The 18,228-nt window shown below is 41.0% G+C and overlaps 1 protein-coding gene across 1 annotated transcript in view; it reads right to left on the reverse strand.

The window, feature by feature from the left end:
- The window catches only part of ACE (angiotensin I converting enzyme), a 47,701-nt gene that overhangs the window by 20,371 nt on the left and 9,102 nt on the right, over positions 1 to 18,228 (reverse strand). The window contains exons 2-7 of the mRNA XM_063459355.1: positions 14,040 to 14,207; positions 8,041 to 8,134; positions 5,463 to 5,606; positions 2,348 to 2,539; positions 1,829 to 1,926; positions 584 to 756 (exon numbers count right to left, since the gene is read on the reverse strand). Of these exons, the coding sequence (XP_063315425.1) occupies positions 584 to 756; positions 1,829 to 1,926; positions 2,348 to 2,539; positions 5,463 to 5,606; positions 8,041 to 8,134; positions 14,040 to 14,207 (869 nt within the window). The remainder of the gene's footprint in view (positions 1 to 583; positions 757 to 1,828; positions 1,927 to 2,347; positions 2,540 to 5,462; positions 5,607 to 8,040; positions 8,135 to 14,039; positions 14,208 to 18,228) is intronic.

Genomic DNA, 18,228 nt, shown 5'->3' on the forward strand with positions numbered 1-18,228 from the left:
AGAGGAACTCGGGGAGAGGCAAAAAGAGGGGAATGGGAGAAATAGAGAAACAAATGGGCTGGAGGGAAAGGGGTAAAACAGACACACAGAGGGGCTGGGTATGAGACAAATAGGTGGGAATGGGGAAAAGAGACACACAAATGGGCTGGAGGAGGAACACAAACTGGCTGGGGAGAAGTAAGACACACAAATGGGGCAAGAGAAAGACAAACAAAGGGGCTGGGTGGATGTAAGAGATACACAAAGGGGCTGGGGGGGAGTAAGAGACACAAATAATCTGGTGGAAAGCAAGAGACACATAAAGGAACTGAAGAAAGACAAGGGGGTGTAACACACAAAAGTGAAAAATGTGGGATATGATACACGAAAGGGGGGTGTAAGGCAATAAAGGGGGTAAACATTCAAAAGATGAGTTAAGAGACACATAGGTGAATTTGCATTTATTGGGTGAGAAAGGGGTGGCAAAATGTACCTTCACTTGGGTAGCCAAAAATTTAAAATTCAACCTGTTTATTATGCTTTTCCTTAATGCCAATGCCCCAAAATAGCCCTTTTACTACTTTTTTTACTCCATGCACCTCACCTGAAGTCTTTCCTGTTATAAAAGTCCCAGGCAGAGGCATGGCACACCACTTCTCGCCCATCTGCAGGTTTCTCCAACATCGACTTGTCCCAAAATTCCTGCGGCATTTCTATCAGACCCAGTGAAGTGAAAAACTCCTCCGAGACTCTGAACATGTGTGTGGCATTCCACCCCTGAAGAGAATGGATAGAGGTTAGAAACACTGTAATGTGGCACTATCGCACACTTTCAGGATTTTTCACTTAATTGAGAAATTTCAGGAATCCAAAGTAAAATTTAAATTTAAGGCCAAAACAGGCAAACGGGAAGCATGCCTGACTTGGAGGATTTTTCTAATTCAGCTTTTGTGGCGTTATACCTTCCTGAAGATGGGTTACTACCACTGAGGATATCCCTTCTCAGTTGTGAATAGCTTTATACACTGACCTCCGCATGGGGTCTGCATTGAATACAACATAAACCCTTCCAGGCGCCTCTGTGTCTGGGAGATAATGGAGTCAGCTCTTGGTTAAACTTATTATCTCCTGGACACAGAACATCAAACACATAAAAAAAAAAAACACATACAAAACATGCCATGCATCCCCGGAAAGGTCTCTCTATTGAGTGCTCATCCAGTCCAAAAAGCGCCTGGATCAAATAAGCCTGGCCCAAATTAGGTGGAAGTAGAAGTTTAAGTGAGGCGCGACTGGCCACCGATCCGGCACGGGTCTCCAGAGTGCTTGATAGAGTCACCTAAAAACACTGCGCTTTCCGTGAGTACATGGAGCTCCTTAAGTTCTTGGTGTCGTTCAATGTCTCTCCTCCTCTTCTGTTAACCCTCCAAAGAGTGCCCTGATTGAAGGTCTTGGGCCCGAAAGCACTTTGTTTAAACTTATAGTGGATCGCGGCAACTCTGCTATACTCTTCGGAGTTCCAGAGTAATACAGAGTCGCTCCCGGTCAGGTGCACTATGTCTCAGCGTCCTCTGGGGTGACAAACGAGCAGTTCTGGATAACCTGAAAGGGGCACTGGGCAGGTAGACATGGGTTGGAGGGTTAGTCCATGGTAATATAGTCATTTTTGGAAATGGAGGATAGGGGAGACATGAACCTTGTGTAGGTGACTGGAGGGTCCGTCACAGCTATTTTGGTCTTAAATTTGAAATTTACTTTGAATTCCTAACAATTCTCACTATAGTGAATAACCCTGATTGAGTGCACAGAGCGTTTCTTTTGTGAGACATTCATATCCGTCCTCTTTTACCTTTTCTCTCATAGTATTCGTAACATCCACATTGGTCTTGTTAGGGAAGGGTATCATCATGTCATAAATATTGTTCCACTGCTGGGACCACATGTTACCTGGAGACACAAAATCAAAAACTTGCATAAGAATAATTCTATAGACATGTCAAGTTCTGTTGAATGTTTATATTTTTGACAGGTCAGAGAAATTCTATCAAGCCTGCCATGTGACACAAGGAGAACCCAAAGATGAGCCATAGACCCTTTTACATCACAGAAAGGCTCAGTTTTAGAACCCTTAGCTAAAATGTTTGTTTTTCTTATAGAGGGAATATAACTATTTCAGCTTCAGAGACAAGTTCACATTGAAGTCTTGAGGTTACAATATGGCTAAACTTGGCATTGCTTTGAATAAACCTTAAAAACAGTGGTTCCACCAGTCAAGCGTAAGACACCTAACTCTGTTATAAAAATCATGGTTGACGTGAAGAGTTGTGATGATCAAAATCTAATTTTCCTCCAGCTTGTGTGCACTTACCCAATAAGTGTGCTGGGATGGGACCTTCTAAATTAATGTATTTTTCACCATAACGCTCATACAGCTTCCTCCGTACAAAGGCATGCAGGTTGAGATACAAAGGCTCCAGTTGGAGGTACAAGTTTTCTAGATCTTCTTCGAATGTATCTGATGTATACCAAGAACGCCAATACGCTCCAGTGTCCTTGTATCCTATATGAGGGTAAAAAGTAATTTTAATAAAAATATATTTTAGTACATTTTAGATTATAAACCTGTTTGGGCAGAGCCCTCTTCACCTACTGTTCCAGTATGATTGTCAATCATGTTTTGTTAGAATTTAGTGTTTGTTTTGTTTACCTATGGTACAGCGCTACAGAACATGTTGGCATTATATAAATAATTATGATTGTAAATCAAAGCAAATATTATGTAATTGATGTTTTAAATTGCTACTTGTCTTCATTGGAGTACAACATCATTAGAGTAACATTTTACATGTTGCCAATGCCCCAAGGTAAAAAAAAGTTAAAGGGAGACTTGGGGTTTACTTGGAATTAGGGGGTACTTCAGATTATAGATTACTTGGGGTTAAGTAGGCTCTAGGCTAGGGTTAGGGAAGTTGCACTTAAGATACTGTAGATAATAAGTCTCTTAATTTTCACCAACGGAAACCCATGATGATGATGCTGAGCATTATGCAGTGTCCATAACCACCAATAGCCCTGGTTTCTGCAGAACAGTCCTGGTTTCAGACTCTTGTCACACTGTTCCAGGTTTGTTCATACATGCCAAACTGACACTCCTGCTTTCCAGGTAGATCGTCCTCCCTTGAGACAAGTTTGCCCCATGTCCATACCTCCCAATATTATATTATTATTATTATTATTATTATTATTAATGAGCTCACTATGATTCAGTGTTTAGTGAATAAGCCCCCAAATAATGTCAACATTTTCAAAGTGGTTCACTTATCTTAAAAAAGTAGATTTTTGAAACACATGTGCACATTTTAAGATCTCTACTAAAAAGTATTTGTGTATAGACTTTGTATTAACACAACGTTTCTCTGCGGCAATTTATATACTCTGGGTAAATGTTTTTGATAATGTTTTATTTATGAAATGCTGTGTATTGTTGTATGAACCAAGAAATCACACGATCAGTAGCCTTATTAGACCCGATTTAAGGAATCTGTTGTCCCAAATTTGGAATGGCAAGCAATATATTTTTTTCCCACATGAGGGCAGCAAGGAACCAATACATCATTTCATAGTATATGAAAAGAGAGAGAGAGAGAGAGAGAGAGAGAGAGAGAGAGAGAGAGAGAGAGAGAGAGAGAGATTGATTGATTGGGTGGGTAATAAATCAATGAGAAATTCAGTATGATTTGTTTTAGAATCCCTAAATCAACCAAGTTTGCAACCCTAATATCCATGGCTGATATTCTTCTAGATGCCAAGGAGTTGAGCAAACTTGGCAATCAAAGTCCATTGAAAATAACAAGGATACAAAATAACCTTCTTATCTAGACATTCTGCAGGTCATTTATCTATCCTATTTGTATGATAACCCACTTCATGTGACTCTGCGCATGTTTGTTACTACTAAGGTTTCATTGTGTTTAGGGAGGATTTGGTAACTAATTGCAAGTCCCATAGTCCACACTCATGGTAGTTAAGTCCAAATCCTCAGCGGATAGCAGTGCTGTGACGTCACTAGGAAGCGTCTCTTGGGCCAGAGGGCTGAGGAGCGGAAGGGGGGGGGAGGGCTGAGGAGCGGAAGGGGGGGGGGGCTGAGGAGCGGAAGGGGGGGGGGCTGAGGAGCGGAAGGGGGGGGGGCTGAGGAGCGGAAGGGGGGGGGGGCTGAGGAGCGGAAGGGGGGGGGCTGAGGAGCGGGGGGGGGGGCTGAGGAGCGGGGGGGGGGGGCTGAGGAGCGGAAGGGGGGGCGTGGCCGTTTTAGAGTGTGGGATACTTTGTAGCTGTGTGTGCAGGCTGATGATGACCCCACGGTGGAACAGTAACAGGCTGTGCTCATGGTGGGCATTTCGAAGATGCAGGTTCAGGTAATGCCTTTCATGTTATTAAATGTAAAATCCTAAAATAGCAACACACCTCAGACAGGAAGCCCCCTTGGGGAAGGTTTTCAGAATGCCCTCATAGGCTCCCCTTTGGTGGGGTGGGGGAGCTCTGAATTCCCTGACAGAGGGAGGCCCCTTGGTTGGTGGGTGGGTTCTCAATACATTTACTGTACACATATTATGTGGGGTCTCTGGCATTCCTCACAAAGGGAACCCCATTGGTGGGGAGGGGGAGTCTCTGCTTTTACAGATGGAGTATTTTTTTATTGGGTGGGTGTCAGGTACCCCTCACAGAAGGAGCCCCTTGGTGGGGGTGGGTGGTGTCTTTGAATGCCTTCACAGTGGGAGTATCTTGTTGAGAGGGTCTGTGACATCCCTTACAGAGGGAGTCTGCTTGGGTGGGGGTCCTCTGTCTTTACTGGTGAATATGTACTTTGCAAAAAGGTATGCATGAGTAATGTCAGTGTAAATCTATATATTTGGAATTTAGCAAGTTGCCTAGCCTACTGTCTTTGTTCCTTTTATCCTGCACTTGGTCTGTAAACTACACTTAATGTTTTTTATTTTTTGTTTTTGTTTTTTAAATAATCATGAATTATTAGCTGCACGTTTGCAAATCCATTTATACAAATAACATTTTGAGGATGTGTTAACTGGATCAATAATTATTTAACATGGTAATTATCATATATACTGTGTGAACTTTCAACTATTGGTATTCCCAATTACTGGACCTTGGTGGAAACCTGGCCCATTGCTTCCCATCAAGCAGCTTGTAAGGGAGGTCAAATGGGATTTCAATACTGTAAGTTGCTGTATTGAATGCACTGCTAACTTCAAAATTCTAATAAATGGCTTAATTTACCAAAAGGATAAACAATGAATTGCTCTGGTGGGCAACCTTCTGCACTCCAGATGTTGTGGATTACATCTCCCATAATGCTCTTACCTCATTGGCAAAGCATCATGGTAGATGCAGTCCACAACATCCAAAGTGCCAAAGGTTGCCTATTTTTTGATCTACACAATATGAAATCCCCTTTCCCAATCACTTACCATCCATTTTGTGAGCCTGATTGCTGAGCTGTACAAAGCGTTCATATTTGCTCTTCAGGGGAATGCCCGCTGCATTGTGCCATCCTTCCCAGGCATATAACAACTTCTTGTAACTGCGAGATGTGGCCATAATCTCTGACAAATCTGGAACCACAGATGGCACGTGTCAAATTCATAACTACTAGTAGTGCACACAACTTGCTTGTCTCTGGTTATTAAGCTGCAATTCTCATGAAGCTCAGCCACCCAGTTGAGCATCACGGTGTTGTAGTTTACCACCAGATTGTTACATTATTATTTGTTGTTAAGTCAAACCCTTAACAGCAAAGCAATATTAACAATATTTGCTTGGAAGATTGGTGGCAGTCACCCCCTTAACTATACAAAGAATGTGTGTTTGTATCTTTGCTTTTCATTTGTTAGAATTACCTCAAAGTCGCAAGGTGACTGTAGCGGATCACCTGGTAACACGACCGGTTACCTCCGCTATTTCTCTTCCTTTAGCTAAACAGGAACCATTTAGGGCATAAAGAGACCCATTTCCCCACAGTAACTGGACGACACACAGTTCTGGAGGTACAATACCACTTTATTGGCCACACAGTACTTTTAAGCAAAACCCTGTGCAAGGGATGTAAAACACAACCCCTCCAGGGTCCTCCCCCTCCCCGAGAACCTACCACGGGAAAAGGGCTTTGTCTCCAAAAGCCCATCACCCAAAAACAGGGTTTCCCACGTGCGGTGACGGGGGGAAGGTGTCTTCATTCCACGAGCCACTATACCTGGTGGGAGCACAAGTGCAGGAAAAAGGGACCATCCCTTTTTGTTTTTCAGGCACAGAGAGCCCTCTCGCGGGAAAAGAGCTGGTCTCTTTGGCACCGCAAAGCCCGGCAAACTCGCCAGTGCCCCAAAGGTGTCGAAACCAATCTCCGGGACCCTCGCAGCGGTACCTTCCTCGACTAGACTCTGCTTGCGAAGTCTCCGTGTGAACCCCTGCAAGGGAAGCGTCTCCTTTCGGGATGTGAATGCTCCCCCTGGATGGCATTCGTCTGTACGAAAGGGCGGCCACGCAGGGAAGCACTCATTAATTACTTCCTTTGCGGTTTCACACTTCTGTTGCAAGTGCGACCGCTCTGATTAATTGGTGTGAACGTTCTAATGGGGCACCGGGGTCATCCTCGTTCAGGAAACAAACGAGTCGGGAAACAATCCACGAACGCTCCCCCTGGCCGGCGTTCATCTGCACAAATGGTGGCCAGCTGGAGGAGTGCTTATTGTTTCTTTTGCAGTTTGACACTATGTTGCGAGGTGTGAAGGTTCTAAGCCAACATTCTAAATGGGGTATCGGAGTGGTCCCCATTCGGGAGGCGAATTAATTCCCTTTTGTGGAAGCACTCCCGAATGGGTAGCGGGCAGAAGATACGAAAAGGTGGAAAAATACACACAATATCAGACAGGCAGTTCATGAACAGGCAGCGGTTCCGCCACAGTGACTAATCTGAAATAGCCAAGACTCTTTTTAGAAGTAGATGCTATGATCACTAAATGCAAAGTGAATTTCAAATTTTTGACCAAAGTAGCCCAACTGGAAACATTCTCTAAGTCAGCCGTGCTTTCCTTTTATCTACTCGGGTCTTAAAGCGACACCCTAGGCACCCAGACCACTTCAGCTCATTCAAGTGGTCTGGGTCCCCACTAGACTGCTTTTAGTGGCTGTCAATCAGACAACCACTAAAGGCACTTCATGATTGCTTGGCAACTTTTGGTCGCCTAACGGACACTGGACATTCTCACGCTCTGCATAAAGACATCCAGCACCAGTAAAATCCCCATAGGAGGTGAGAGGGAGGTGGTAGAAAGAGTTATAGAGTGCTAGGAATACAGATTTGTATTACTAGCACTATAGTATCCCTTTCAGTTTTTAACTCACTTTAGATTCTCATATTAGTGAATAATAATGTTTTGTATATTTTTATTAGAAATGGACAGCATTTTGTTGACCACTTCAAGCTTGTTTGTTTCAAGTTCAAATGAACAGTGTATGAAAAATAAATTAAATTAAATACATCTCTCATAATGGACATAGTGTTGTGCCTGCTTCCAAAATCATTTTGTGTAAGGCATTCATTTTTAGTTTTAACCATTTTTGTTATGCCTCCTATCTATTTGGCTGGTAATATGGAAATAGTTCAGCTTCTTAAATGTCTGGAAGCATTCGTATTGTAGTGTATTGATGACCAATTGTAACGTCACAATTATCTGCCATTACTGGGAGCGTACTCTTACTCTACTTTTTTTTAATTTTTTGTGTTTTTTGCTGTATTAAACATTCAGAGATCTTATTGTAAGCACACAGCCACACTCTTTCAGCGAGATTACCGGTATATATCAGACAAGAATTTTTGTGTATAAAAAGAACAATTCTGGGGACGAGTTCTCAAAGTGAAACAATTACAAACATTCTTTTGGTTTCTATGGTGACAACACAACTATAAGAAATTTTGTTCAAGACATGCATTTCGTTCTTTTTTTTTTTTTTTTTCACCATAACAACCTTTGTGACAAAGTGCGTACATACCTGGTTCCAAGGACCAGCAATTGGTCGTCTGAGTTGGTGGGCAAACTTTGGCTGTTGAGTAGATCTGGTCCATCAGACTGAGTATGTTGTTGTACTGAAAAGATGAGAGTCACAATTTATGAACTTGTCAATAACTATATTAATAATGATTAAAATGTTAGAATCCCTACAGTTTAGTAAAAAAGGTGGGGAAAAAACACTAATTTGACATCATAGTTATATTCTGATGGCTTGCTGTGTGCTTTCATGCCCACTCGCTTTAGTTATTAAAGGAACAGTTCAAGGAAGAAATGTTAATTTAAAGGGACATTTATAGTCGCCAGAACAATTACAGCTTATTGAATTTGTTCTGGTGAGTAGAATCATTCCCTTCAGGCTTTTTGCTGTAAACACTGTCTTTTCAGAGAAAATGCAGTGTTTACATTACAGCCTAGAGATAACTCCACTAGCCACTACTCAGATGGCTGTTAGAGATCCTTCCTGGGTCATGGCTGCCTAAAATGCATCCAAACATTCAGTATCTCCTCCCTCTGTATGCAAACACTGAACTTTCCTCATAGAGATTCATTGATTCAATTCATCTCTATGAGGAGATGCTGATTGGCCAGGGCTGTGTTTGAATCATGCTGGTTCTGCCCCTGATCTGCCTCTTTGTCAGTCTCAGCCAATCCTATGAGGAAGCACTGTGATTGGATCAGACCACCACTTCTAATGATGTCAGCAGACTGCTTGTTTTGCTGAGTCTAACAGCATGCAGAGTTACAGCTTCAGGCTTGAATACAGTAAGATTTTACTATATTTTGGGCGCATGAGGGGCCCAGGGGAGCTAGATGGTGGTGTTAACACTATAGGCTCAGGAATACATGTTTGTGTTCCTGACCCTATAGTGAGACTTTAATTCTTAAAAAAAAACTTAGTAGGTATATCTTCCATCTCTTGACCAGACAGCAGGGTGGGTTCTATTCCTGCTGGGGGACAAAAGCTTGCTATAGTTGTTATGGTGCCATCAGTTCATGGATCTATCAAAACATTTACAAATTATGTGACACTCTATTTGCTGTGTTGTGAGCCCACTGGCCTTTCAGTTTGAGTTGAGCAGATAAAGGAGACATTAATGTATCTGCATTGTAATGCCAACTCCTATCAGATTTAAACTGTATTCCTGAGCTGCTAATGTTTAAACAAATTTGACGACGTGATAATGACAAAGTGTGAACTTCTACTTTGTCATCCAAGTCAGATCGGACTGCAGGTGCCTGACGCATCAAAATGTCAACTGGGACTTCTGGCACCATGAGCACTACAGCGTGTCTTTTTTTAATTTGTAATTTGCATGTTAGCTCACCTCATATTGATCTTAAAGGAACACTATAGAATTAGGAATACAAATATGTATTCCTAATGATATCGTGTTCACCTTGCAGGGGTTTAAAAAGGTACATTTTATTTGCTTTATATCGACTGGCTGGTCTTCGTGTTGGCCCTTGATGATTTCAGACAGTCTAATGCTTCACAATAGGGACCTTTTGGTGACTAATCAAATGCACTCCATTAGAGAGGCATTTGAGCTACGACCAAATGTAACTGTTATAGCTGCAGAAGCACCTCTAGTGGCTGTCTCCCTGACTACCACTACAGGTGTGTTAGCCCTGCAATGAAAATATTGCCGTTCCTGCAAGAGAGCAATGTTTTTTTCAGTTACAATGTTAAACAGACAGGGAAATGTCAACCAGAGCACTTCATCGAGATGAAGTGGCATGGGTGCTACAGAGTCCCTTTAATAGTCAAAGAAGTGCAAATCTAATTAACATTTGGATATTGCAATCAGGAAGGAACTTTTTAATTTTCCAACACAAAAACTTGAAAACAGGAAAAGTGGGACTTGGAGACATGGAGTATAAACTAAAAATTAACCACTTTTAATTGAATATATTGCTAGGGACTAATTGTTTGTTCCTTCCTTCCTTCCTTAAAATAAACCAGTTTGCAATGATTAGGATTTCAAGAATTCAAGTGTTTTTGTTTTCTTTAATGTTTTACATGCCGCCTGTCTCGGATAATCCTGTTTACCACTGGGAATGAATCAGAAGGGATTTAACAGGAGAGAGAAATCCCAAACAATGAAAATTGAAAGAGAATCCATAAACTTATAAGATCTTGCGTTGGGACCTGCAAGCAAATTAAAAACTCTCTATTTGTCTAGTTGGCAAATATGTTAAGGCCTTGCTGGTTAAAATGTCTTAATCCAGTACTAATTTACAGGAATATTCCATCCATTATCTCAGAGATCTTGCTTACAATATCAAGTTATTGTCCTCTCCTGCATATAAAAAAAACCTGACAATAATATAATTCACTCTAGATATATATTTACCTTTCCACCAACCAGCTGTGGGTAGGCATGACCCTACCAAATGCTTCCAATGTGTCAGACCATTCTGATATTTTTGGGCTGACGTTGATTCTTACCTATGCTCCTACAATCTCCCTATCATCGTTTTACGTCCTGAACTTGCCGTTGCTAAAATTTACACAATGCTGCTTTCTTCATGATTGATGCGTTGGGAATGGTTTGTCCTGGTCTGGAGATACTACGGATGGAAATGTTAGCGAGTGCCACTCGACTTTATGCATATTAAACTGACCTGTCTGTCAAAAATGGACTGACTCCACCATCTCTATCAAAGAATTACATGTTTAAAATTATTTCAGTGTTGGGACATATTTATTCTCACACTAGACTTCTCATTCTGAACATAAATAAAATCTACATTCAAATTTACAGCTGTGTATTCTACCCAGACAGTATCTCCCAATCACCCTTCCACCTACTTCCAATCACAAACTGGGCCTACTACCTTCTCTCATACCATCACACTTTGGCTCATGGGTGAAGCGCTTAGTGTCAATATAGTGCAAGTTTTATCTATTAGGCTTGTGCAGTGAATTCAGCAGTAAACATGCATATATACCTTTTTATAGGTGTATAGTAGAGTCTAAGTACAATGTATCGTTCCTTTAAAACATAAAATAGAAACACATCATAGTATATAGACTGTATGAAAAATGGAATATAAAAGATGAAGACAAGTCACCACTCACAATTTAATGAGCTAAAGGGTATAGCTGCAATTAATGCACTTTTGGGGTCCGTTGAGGCGACCCTTTCCCTTCTTTTAGGAGATGAACTTAATGTCTTTATCCTGTATTTTAAAAGAGAACATATATGGTATATATGCATGTTTAATGCTGAATTCACTACACAAGCCTAATAGATAAAACTTGCACTATATTGACACTAAGCGCTTCACCGTTAGATTTTCTGTGATATTTTCACAAGATAAGAACAGGTGTTTTAACTGCTTGTATTGAATATTTTAGAAAAAATAGAGATATCAGGTGTATTGAATAACAAATATTAGGGATTGGCAACTACATACATACACAAGCGTCTATAAATGAGTGGTAGCTCAAAAGGGTAAAAAAGTATGTGCGCTCAGAAATAAATATATCAATAAAGGAGTATAAATATTGAATATTTTAATCACATTGTGATATTTAGAAATTATATCCAAGATTATAGCGCTGGTACAAAATTCATTTTTTTGGCTCATGGGTGTCCGGCTTAAAAATGTCATGGCCTACATTAGTAGATAAGCCCAAAACTTTCTCGCCACTGTAAGTCTGGAGGGTCCATGACACATTCACTGGGAATCTTTCCTCGCTAGAACCGAATTTTCACTTTCTAATGGATAGTAGGTAAGTGGAAATTTTGAGCCCTGATGGGAGGGCCTTTATAATTGGGGAGACATCAGACAGCCAGAAAAGTTGTAGAAAATATCCACACCGATGCCAGGGGTTGGGTTACGGGGGTAATAAAGGCATAACACAATATACATAAATTAGGTACTTTAATAGCGACCTAATTTATTAAAGCCGATTTAAGTAGCGGGACGGGCCAGGTATACACACGGCTCTTCTTTCCGCCCAATGCAGTTTTTTAATTTCCCATCATAGTATTTTTTCAAACGTCCTACTTAACTGTTATCTCTCGATAGGAGGAGGCATACTGGGCTAAATCCTAATGGACTCTGCCTGTCTATCTAGAGAATGACTTTTTGCTATAGTGTATATCTTGGCGAGATTTATACAATAAGCCCCTGAGTATTACCTCTGGAGATTTCTCTGCTACTTAGTTACAATTGGGTATTATCTTCATGGAATTATAGGCTTTATGTCATTTTTAACGTTTCTACTGATAGGATAAACTTTCCTACTATTTTGATAAGATCTCGTACCTCAAATGGAGACCTCTATCATATATTTGTTCGTTATACCCTATGTCTAAATAACCCACTGTATCTGAGAAGTCCACTTATAATACCAGCCCAAATTGAAGGATATCTTACATCTGTATAGGAAACCCCACACGCCTATTCGCTTCATTTTAAAACCCTTTAGGATGGCGGGCATTCTATCCTTAAGGGGCTTGCTCTAAAAGCCGGCAGGCGGCATAGAACGTCCTCGCTGTTCTTATCCCCCACGTGGCTGCTGCCATTCGCCTGTTGCATATCGAGGTCAGGGGACCTGCCTGGCAACCCCTGTAGCAAATGGCCGCTATCTGCAACATCTAATCGCAGTGACAGCCAGTCACTGCAATCAGACACACGTGACCCCCGCCATTCCGCGGGTTGGGGGTCATGCCTGGCGGGTCCCATCATAGTCGTAGGAATATGTGGAGACCCACGGATGTTGCAGAGATGAAGCGGTTTTTGGTATAGTTAAAAAGTCCAGTATCAGGTCCTACTGGAGCAACCAACGCATCCTGGCTACCCCTCTTTTCCCTGAGGTTATGCAGAGGGATAGCTACCTGCAATTGCTGCGATTCCTTCATTCTAATGATAACTCACTGTGTCCCCCTAGAAACGAACCAATGTTTGCCAGGCTCTATAAAACTCGTCCCTTTATCCAACTCCTGTCAGAGAAATTTTCTGGAAATTTTGTCCCCCAAAAAACTATTTAAATTGACGAACCCATAATGAAATTCAAAGGTCGACTGCTCATTAAACAATATATACCATCTAAGCGATCCCGATATGGCGTTAACTTTTATAAATTATGCGAATCCTAAACTGGTTACACATGGGCGTTTCGCATTTACCAGGGCAAGGAAAGCCATCTTGACCCACCAGGATGCCCTAATTCTGTGGGTATAAGTGGCAAGATTGTTTGGGATTTAATTCTTCCCTTGTTAAATAAGGGATACAGGCTATGGGTTGACAGTTACTATACCAGTATATAATTATTTAAAAAATGTATATTGCTTTGAAACCCTAGCCTGTGGCACAGTGATGAAGAATCGCAGGGGTTTCCCCCAAACCTTAGCAAGTGGCAGAACTAGAAGTTCCTCTGCTCTCCACCAGGATGAGTTGCTTGCCCTTCGCTTCAGAGATAGGAGGGATGTATACATGCTGTCTACAATGCACAACGAAAGTACAGTGCCAGTGTCTGTGAGAGGTAGCACTGAGCATCTGGAAAAGCCAAAGTGCATTGTAGACTACAGCAAGTTTATGGGGGATGGGTGAGTAGACTTGGCTGACCAATGCATACAGCCCTATCTGGTGAACCGAATAACTATGACCTGGTACAAGAAAATTGCAATCTACGTGAGCCTCATATGTTCTGTCTTGTTTGTTTGCTTGTTTACTTTTTCCCCTTCCGTTAGCTCCATAGAGCTACCACACACCTGTCCTCTCCACTAAGCACTAGAGAGCGGCAATTACGTGTGCACGCGTTTCTCAATGAGAAACTTCTGATTGGTGTGTTGCCCAGCTTTCGCAAGCAGTTTTTTGTTCTCATGTACCCCCAAAGAAAAATACATGTATGTTAAAAATGTTTTAAATTGTGAAAATTTCAAATGGAGTGTTTCTTTAATAAACCAACTAAGCACCACCTTTTAAGATGTGAATTTGTATGGCAGTATGCGTTAAACCACTTACCTCTTCTCGCTCTACTAACGGCAAATTAGATGCTCCCAGTGTCCAGATGGAATTGATGATTTTCTTGAGTTGAGGATCTCCAAAGGTATCATAGGTTGCATTGAACAGCTCCTTGGCTTTCTGCCCCCACACTTCACTAAATTCCTGCTCCTCCAGAGAAGCTGCAACCTACAAAGTAAAAATGTCATGTTGTGAATTGTCGTTCAGATCATTACAGTGAATTATTGATGCTCCGTTAGGGTGCATGAGCCTTACCACATGCTGTAACTTCACATACTTAAAGATCCTGGCTGCAGCTTGATACATCTAACACCTTATGGAATGGGTCCTGATATAACATCACTTGCTGGAGATACTGTAAAACCATTGCCCTCATCCTGGCTTTGCTTGCCTGGGGATGATGGGCAGCCACAGTTGTATGCATAGGCAAATGTGCTTGCACTTTTCCCTAATCTTTACAGGAAAACTGTACTGTATGAATACGAATACTGTATGTTAATAGTGACACGGCAGTTAAGCAGAACCATAACCTCTGCGCTATAAAAAATTGAGAATTCGTGAACAAGGTTGATTCCAGAGCTTAATATCTAGGAGGTTATAAGGACCCCCTCAAACTTGTTATATATATATATATATATATCTATACACACACACACACACAATTACCTAATTTCATAAAAACACACCAGATCTCAGGCACACACACAAACACAGATACCAGATCCCAGACACACAAATACACACAGAGAACAGATCCCAGGCACATATACACACACATAAAAGCACAGATACCAGATCACACACACACACACACACACACACACAAACAGATCCCAGATCCAAGACACACATACACATAAAAACCCAGATATCAGATCCCAGGCACACAGACACACACACACACACACACACACAAGTGACATCTCTGCTTCAAAGCATACGTTTTGTCATGTCTGCCTAAAGTTTTGTCCCAGTAGGGTGGCGTCCCTCGTGTCTAAGTCACCACACATACAAAAGTAATTTTTTATTGATGACAGTCGTATACAAATACACATAATTATCCCAAAAATATGCATATAAAATTGGCCAAACATCTCATCATTGAGGTTGTATAGTTCATCTGAGTACTTTTCATACTACCACCATTACTTGTAAATGATGCTACAATGGCATTTGCTCTTGTGACTGCAGGTCAAAATAGGAACAATAGAACCTGCTGGTTTTGTCTAATAAGGCTGTTTGTTGTTTTTTTTTTTTGTTTTTTTTCAGTTTACTGTAGACCATAGAGATGTCTAATATAATATATGTTGGGGAACATTTCCAGAAATAAAAGAATATATATATATCGTTATATAAATCGTTAACCTTCTAGATTGTTGATGCTGGGATGCAGATTAGGTCATGTTTTGTATTTAACGAGGATGATCTATCTTGCATTGTTACTTGAGTAAGGTACCTGTCACGATAATCCTATCTGTACGTAACACACAACCCACTAAGAAGGGAGGAACCACAGCTTATAAATGACAGTTTATCTACGGTATGTTTTCAAATTCTGTAATAAGATTATCAGCATCCCACTGTACATGGTACAACTGACACTTTTGCAGATCCATTAAATTCAATAGAATGTTGGAACATAAATGTCCCACCTCACCCAAGATTCGTAACTATCCATAATGCTATTTGCATCTGGTCCCCAATGTTCCTCTATGAAGAGCATTGCACAGAGGAGGCCTCATCCATGATGTCATGGGAGCAGGATAGGTAAGGCACACCAAGAGAACTTCTGCATTTGAAAAAGGTAAGTACAAATCTTTTTTTTTTTTTTTGTTTAAATTGGACCTCTAAAGCTAGGGACAGGGACATTAAAGTGTTAGTAATACCAATTTGTATTACTAATACTTTTTTTTTGTTTACGTTTAACTATTTGATCCTATAAATTAAGCCAGGCAAAGTATTACTTTACAAGGCACTAACAAGATTGCCTACCTTTAGATCTCCCTAATGCAATCTAGGAGCCTGGACTAAAAGTGAAGAGCCAGTCAGCTTTCTCACTAACAAGCCACTCAAGTACATACCTTATTACCATCTATAAAAAAAAAATAAAAAATAAAAATATATATATATATATATATATATATATATATATACTTTCTCACACACAGATTGTTAATTGTGCAAACTGTCTCATACACTCGCACTAACACGATCTCCTTACTCTCACACACATGCTGTATCGGTATACCCACAAATGGCGCAGTTGTCACTGCCGAGCACACTTTCCCCAGTGTGTTTATAGCTCAGAGTTGACAAAAAGTGGAACAAACCTCATGCTAAACTAGTAAAATCACCAGGATGTCCCAGGGGTGGTATTATGGTTGTTGTTCAACTTTTACAACATTGCAGTGATATTTGTATCACAATGTTCTACATTGTGTCATACATAGGAATTGGCATGGGTGGAGGCAAATCAGATAGAGCTGGGACGTTATCTATGTGAACCAAATGTGTTTATAAGTAGAATGTGCCCTATAGCAAAAAAGGTTCACAAAAATAAACACTATGAAAAGTCTATTTAAAATACTAAAGTTAACATAAGTTTGTTTTCTACAAGATCTCTATACACACAAATAATGTATGTAAATAAGTCGTTCTAGGTGTTCGTTATCACCTATACATGTCTATCCGCAAACGAACAAACACAAAAAGGTTTGTGCAGCTTTATACATCAGAATATACTTTAAATCATTCATGATCCATATTTTTCTTGTTAATTCCAAACTACAGTTGCCATGTGTAATATATAAACAAAACCACAACAAAACACACTAGTAGTGGCCTTGAACTTTGCTTAGATTGTATACAGTTCCATCAGTAACCATTACATCGTAATACAAGTAAAAAAAAAAAAAAGACATCAGTCAAGTTCAGCTTTTTCCTGTTAAAGGTCTACTCCAAGTGCCATGACCACTTCACTGATTTTGAAGTGGTCATGTGCTTGGAGTTTGCAAGTACAGCATTTCAGTATGGAACATTGCATGTACAGAGATAAAACACTTTGCTATCGGAGTTGTACGCCCACCTCCGACAACATCATTTGTAGCCCATTACTGCTGATTGGCTGAGAGTGGTCAGCTGACTGATCAGTTTCTCCACCTTCACAAAACTGGTTTGGAAAAGGTAAATTTCTTTCCGAGGCAGTTTTGTGAATGGGGAGTCACTGATTGGCTGAGAGCGTAAGCTGAAGGCTCTCAGCCAATCAGCAGTGCCCCTGCCTGGTGGCACTCTGTGCTTCCTGAATCTGTAATTTCAGAAGACAGATGCCACCGGGGGGAAGTTGAGATCGGCACTAGAGGCAACTTCGGGGTTAAACCGTTTTAAAACGGTTTAACCCCCTAAAGGTAAGAATGCATCCAGGGGCCTACTGGCACCATAACAACTCCATTGAGATAAAGTTGTTATGGTGCCTTATGATGCCTAAATTGCACCTTTAAAGTGGCACTGTCATGGCCAAAACCAGTTTTATTTTTAACCCCTCTCCCGACTCCACTACATCTAATTGTCCCCGAAATACCCCTAAGCTTCCCAGCTTACCTATTTTTTTATCTTTATTTTGTGCACGGACCTAGGTCCTGGGCGCCGCTATCTGTGTGGGTAGATGAAGTCTCTGTGGGACACGTAATCTGCCCACACTAGTTAGCGCTGTGAAATTCAGCACATGCCCAGTTAAACACTCGGGCATGCGAACAGGAATTTCATCTATTCATTCGTCAGAAAGATGAATTAATGAATAGAAATGTCAGATGAACAAACAAACACCGAATATCGGTGTTCGTTTGTTCGTTCGTTCATTTAGTTTATTACAAGAAGGGAGCTACCGGCTCCCAGCTCTTTCCTTGTAAAATTTAAAAATAAAAGCGGCAGGGAGAAGTGCTCCCTGCCACTTCCTAAGCCCCCCATGTCCTCCCTCACTATATGGGGGTCATATGACCTGCATAAGGGAGATTGAAATCTCCCAAATGCCCCTACTCACTATGCCGCAAGTAGGGGCATGTCTACTAAACAGTGAGCAGCCAGTGGCTCCACTGGCAGCTCACTTTTTACTAGACGTACCCCTACTTGCGATATAGTGAGTAGGGGCAGATTAATTACTAATAATTACAAATTTTTAATTGGTATTAGTAAA

The sequence above is a fragment of the Pelobates fuscus genome, chromosome 6 (assembly GCF_036172605.1).
Source record: "Pelobates fuscus isolate aPelFus1 chromosome 6, aPelFus1.pri, whole genome shotgun sequence".
Classification (NCBI taxonomy): domain Eukaryota; kingdom Metazoa; phylum Chordata; class Amphibia; order Anura; family Pelobatidae; genus Pelobates; species Pelobates fuscus.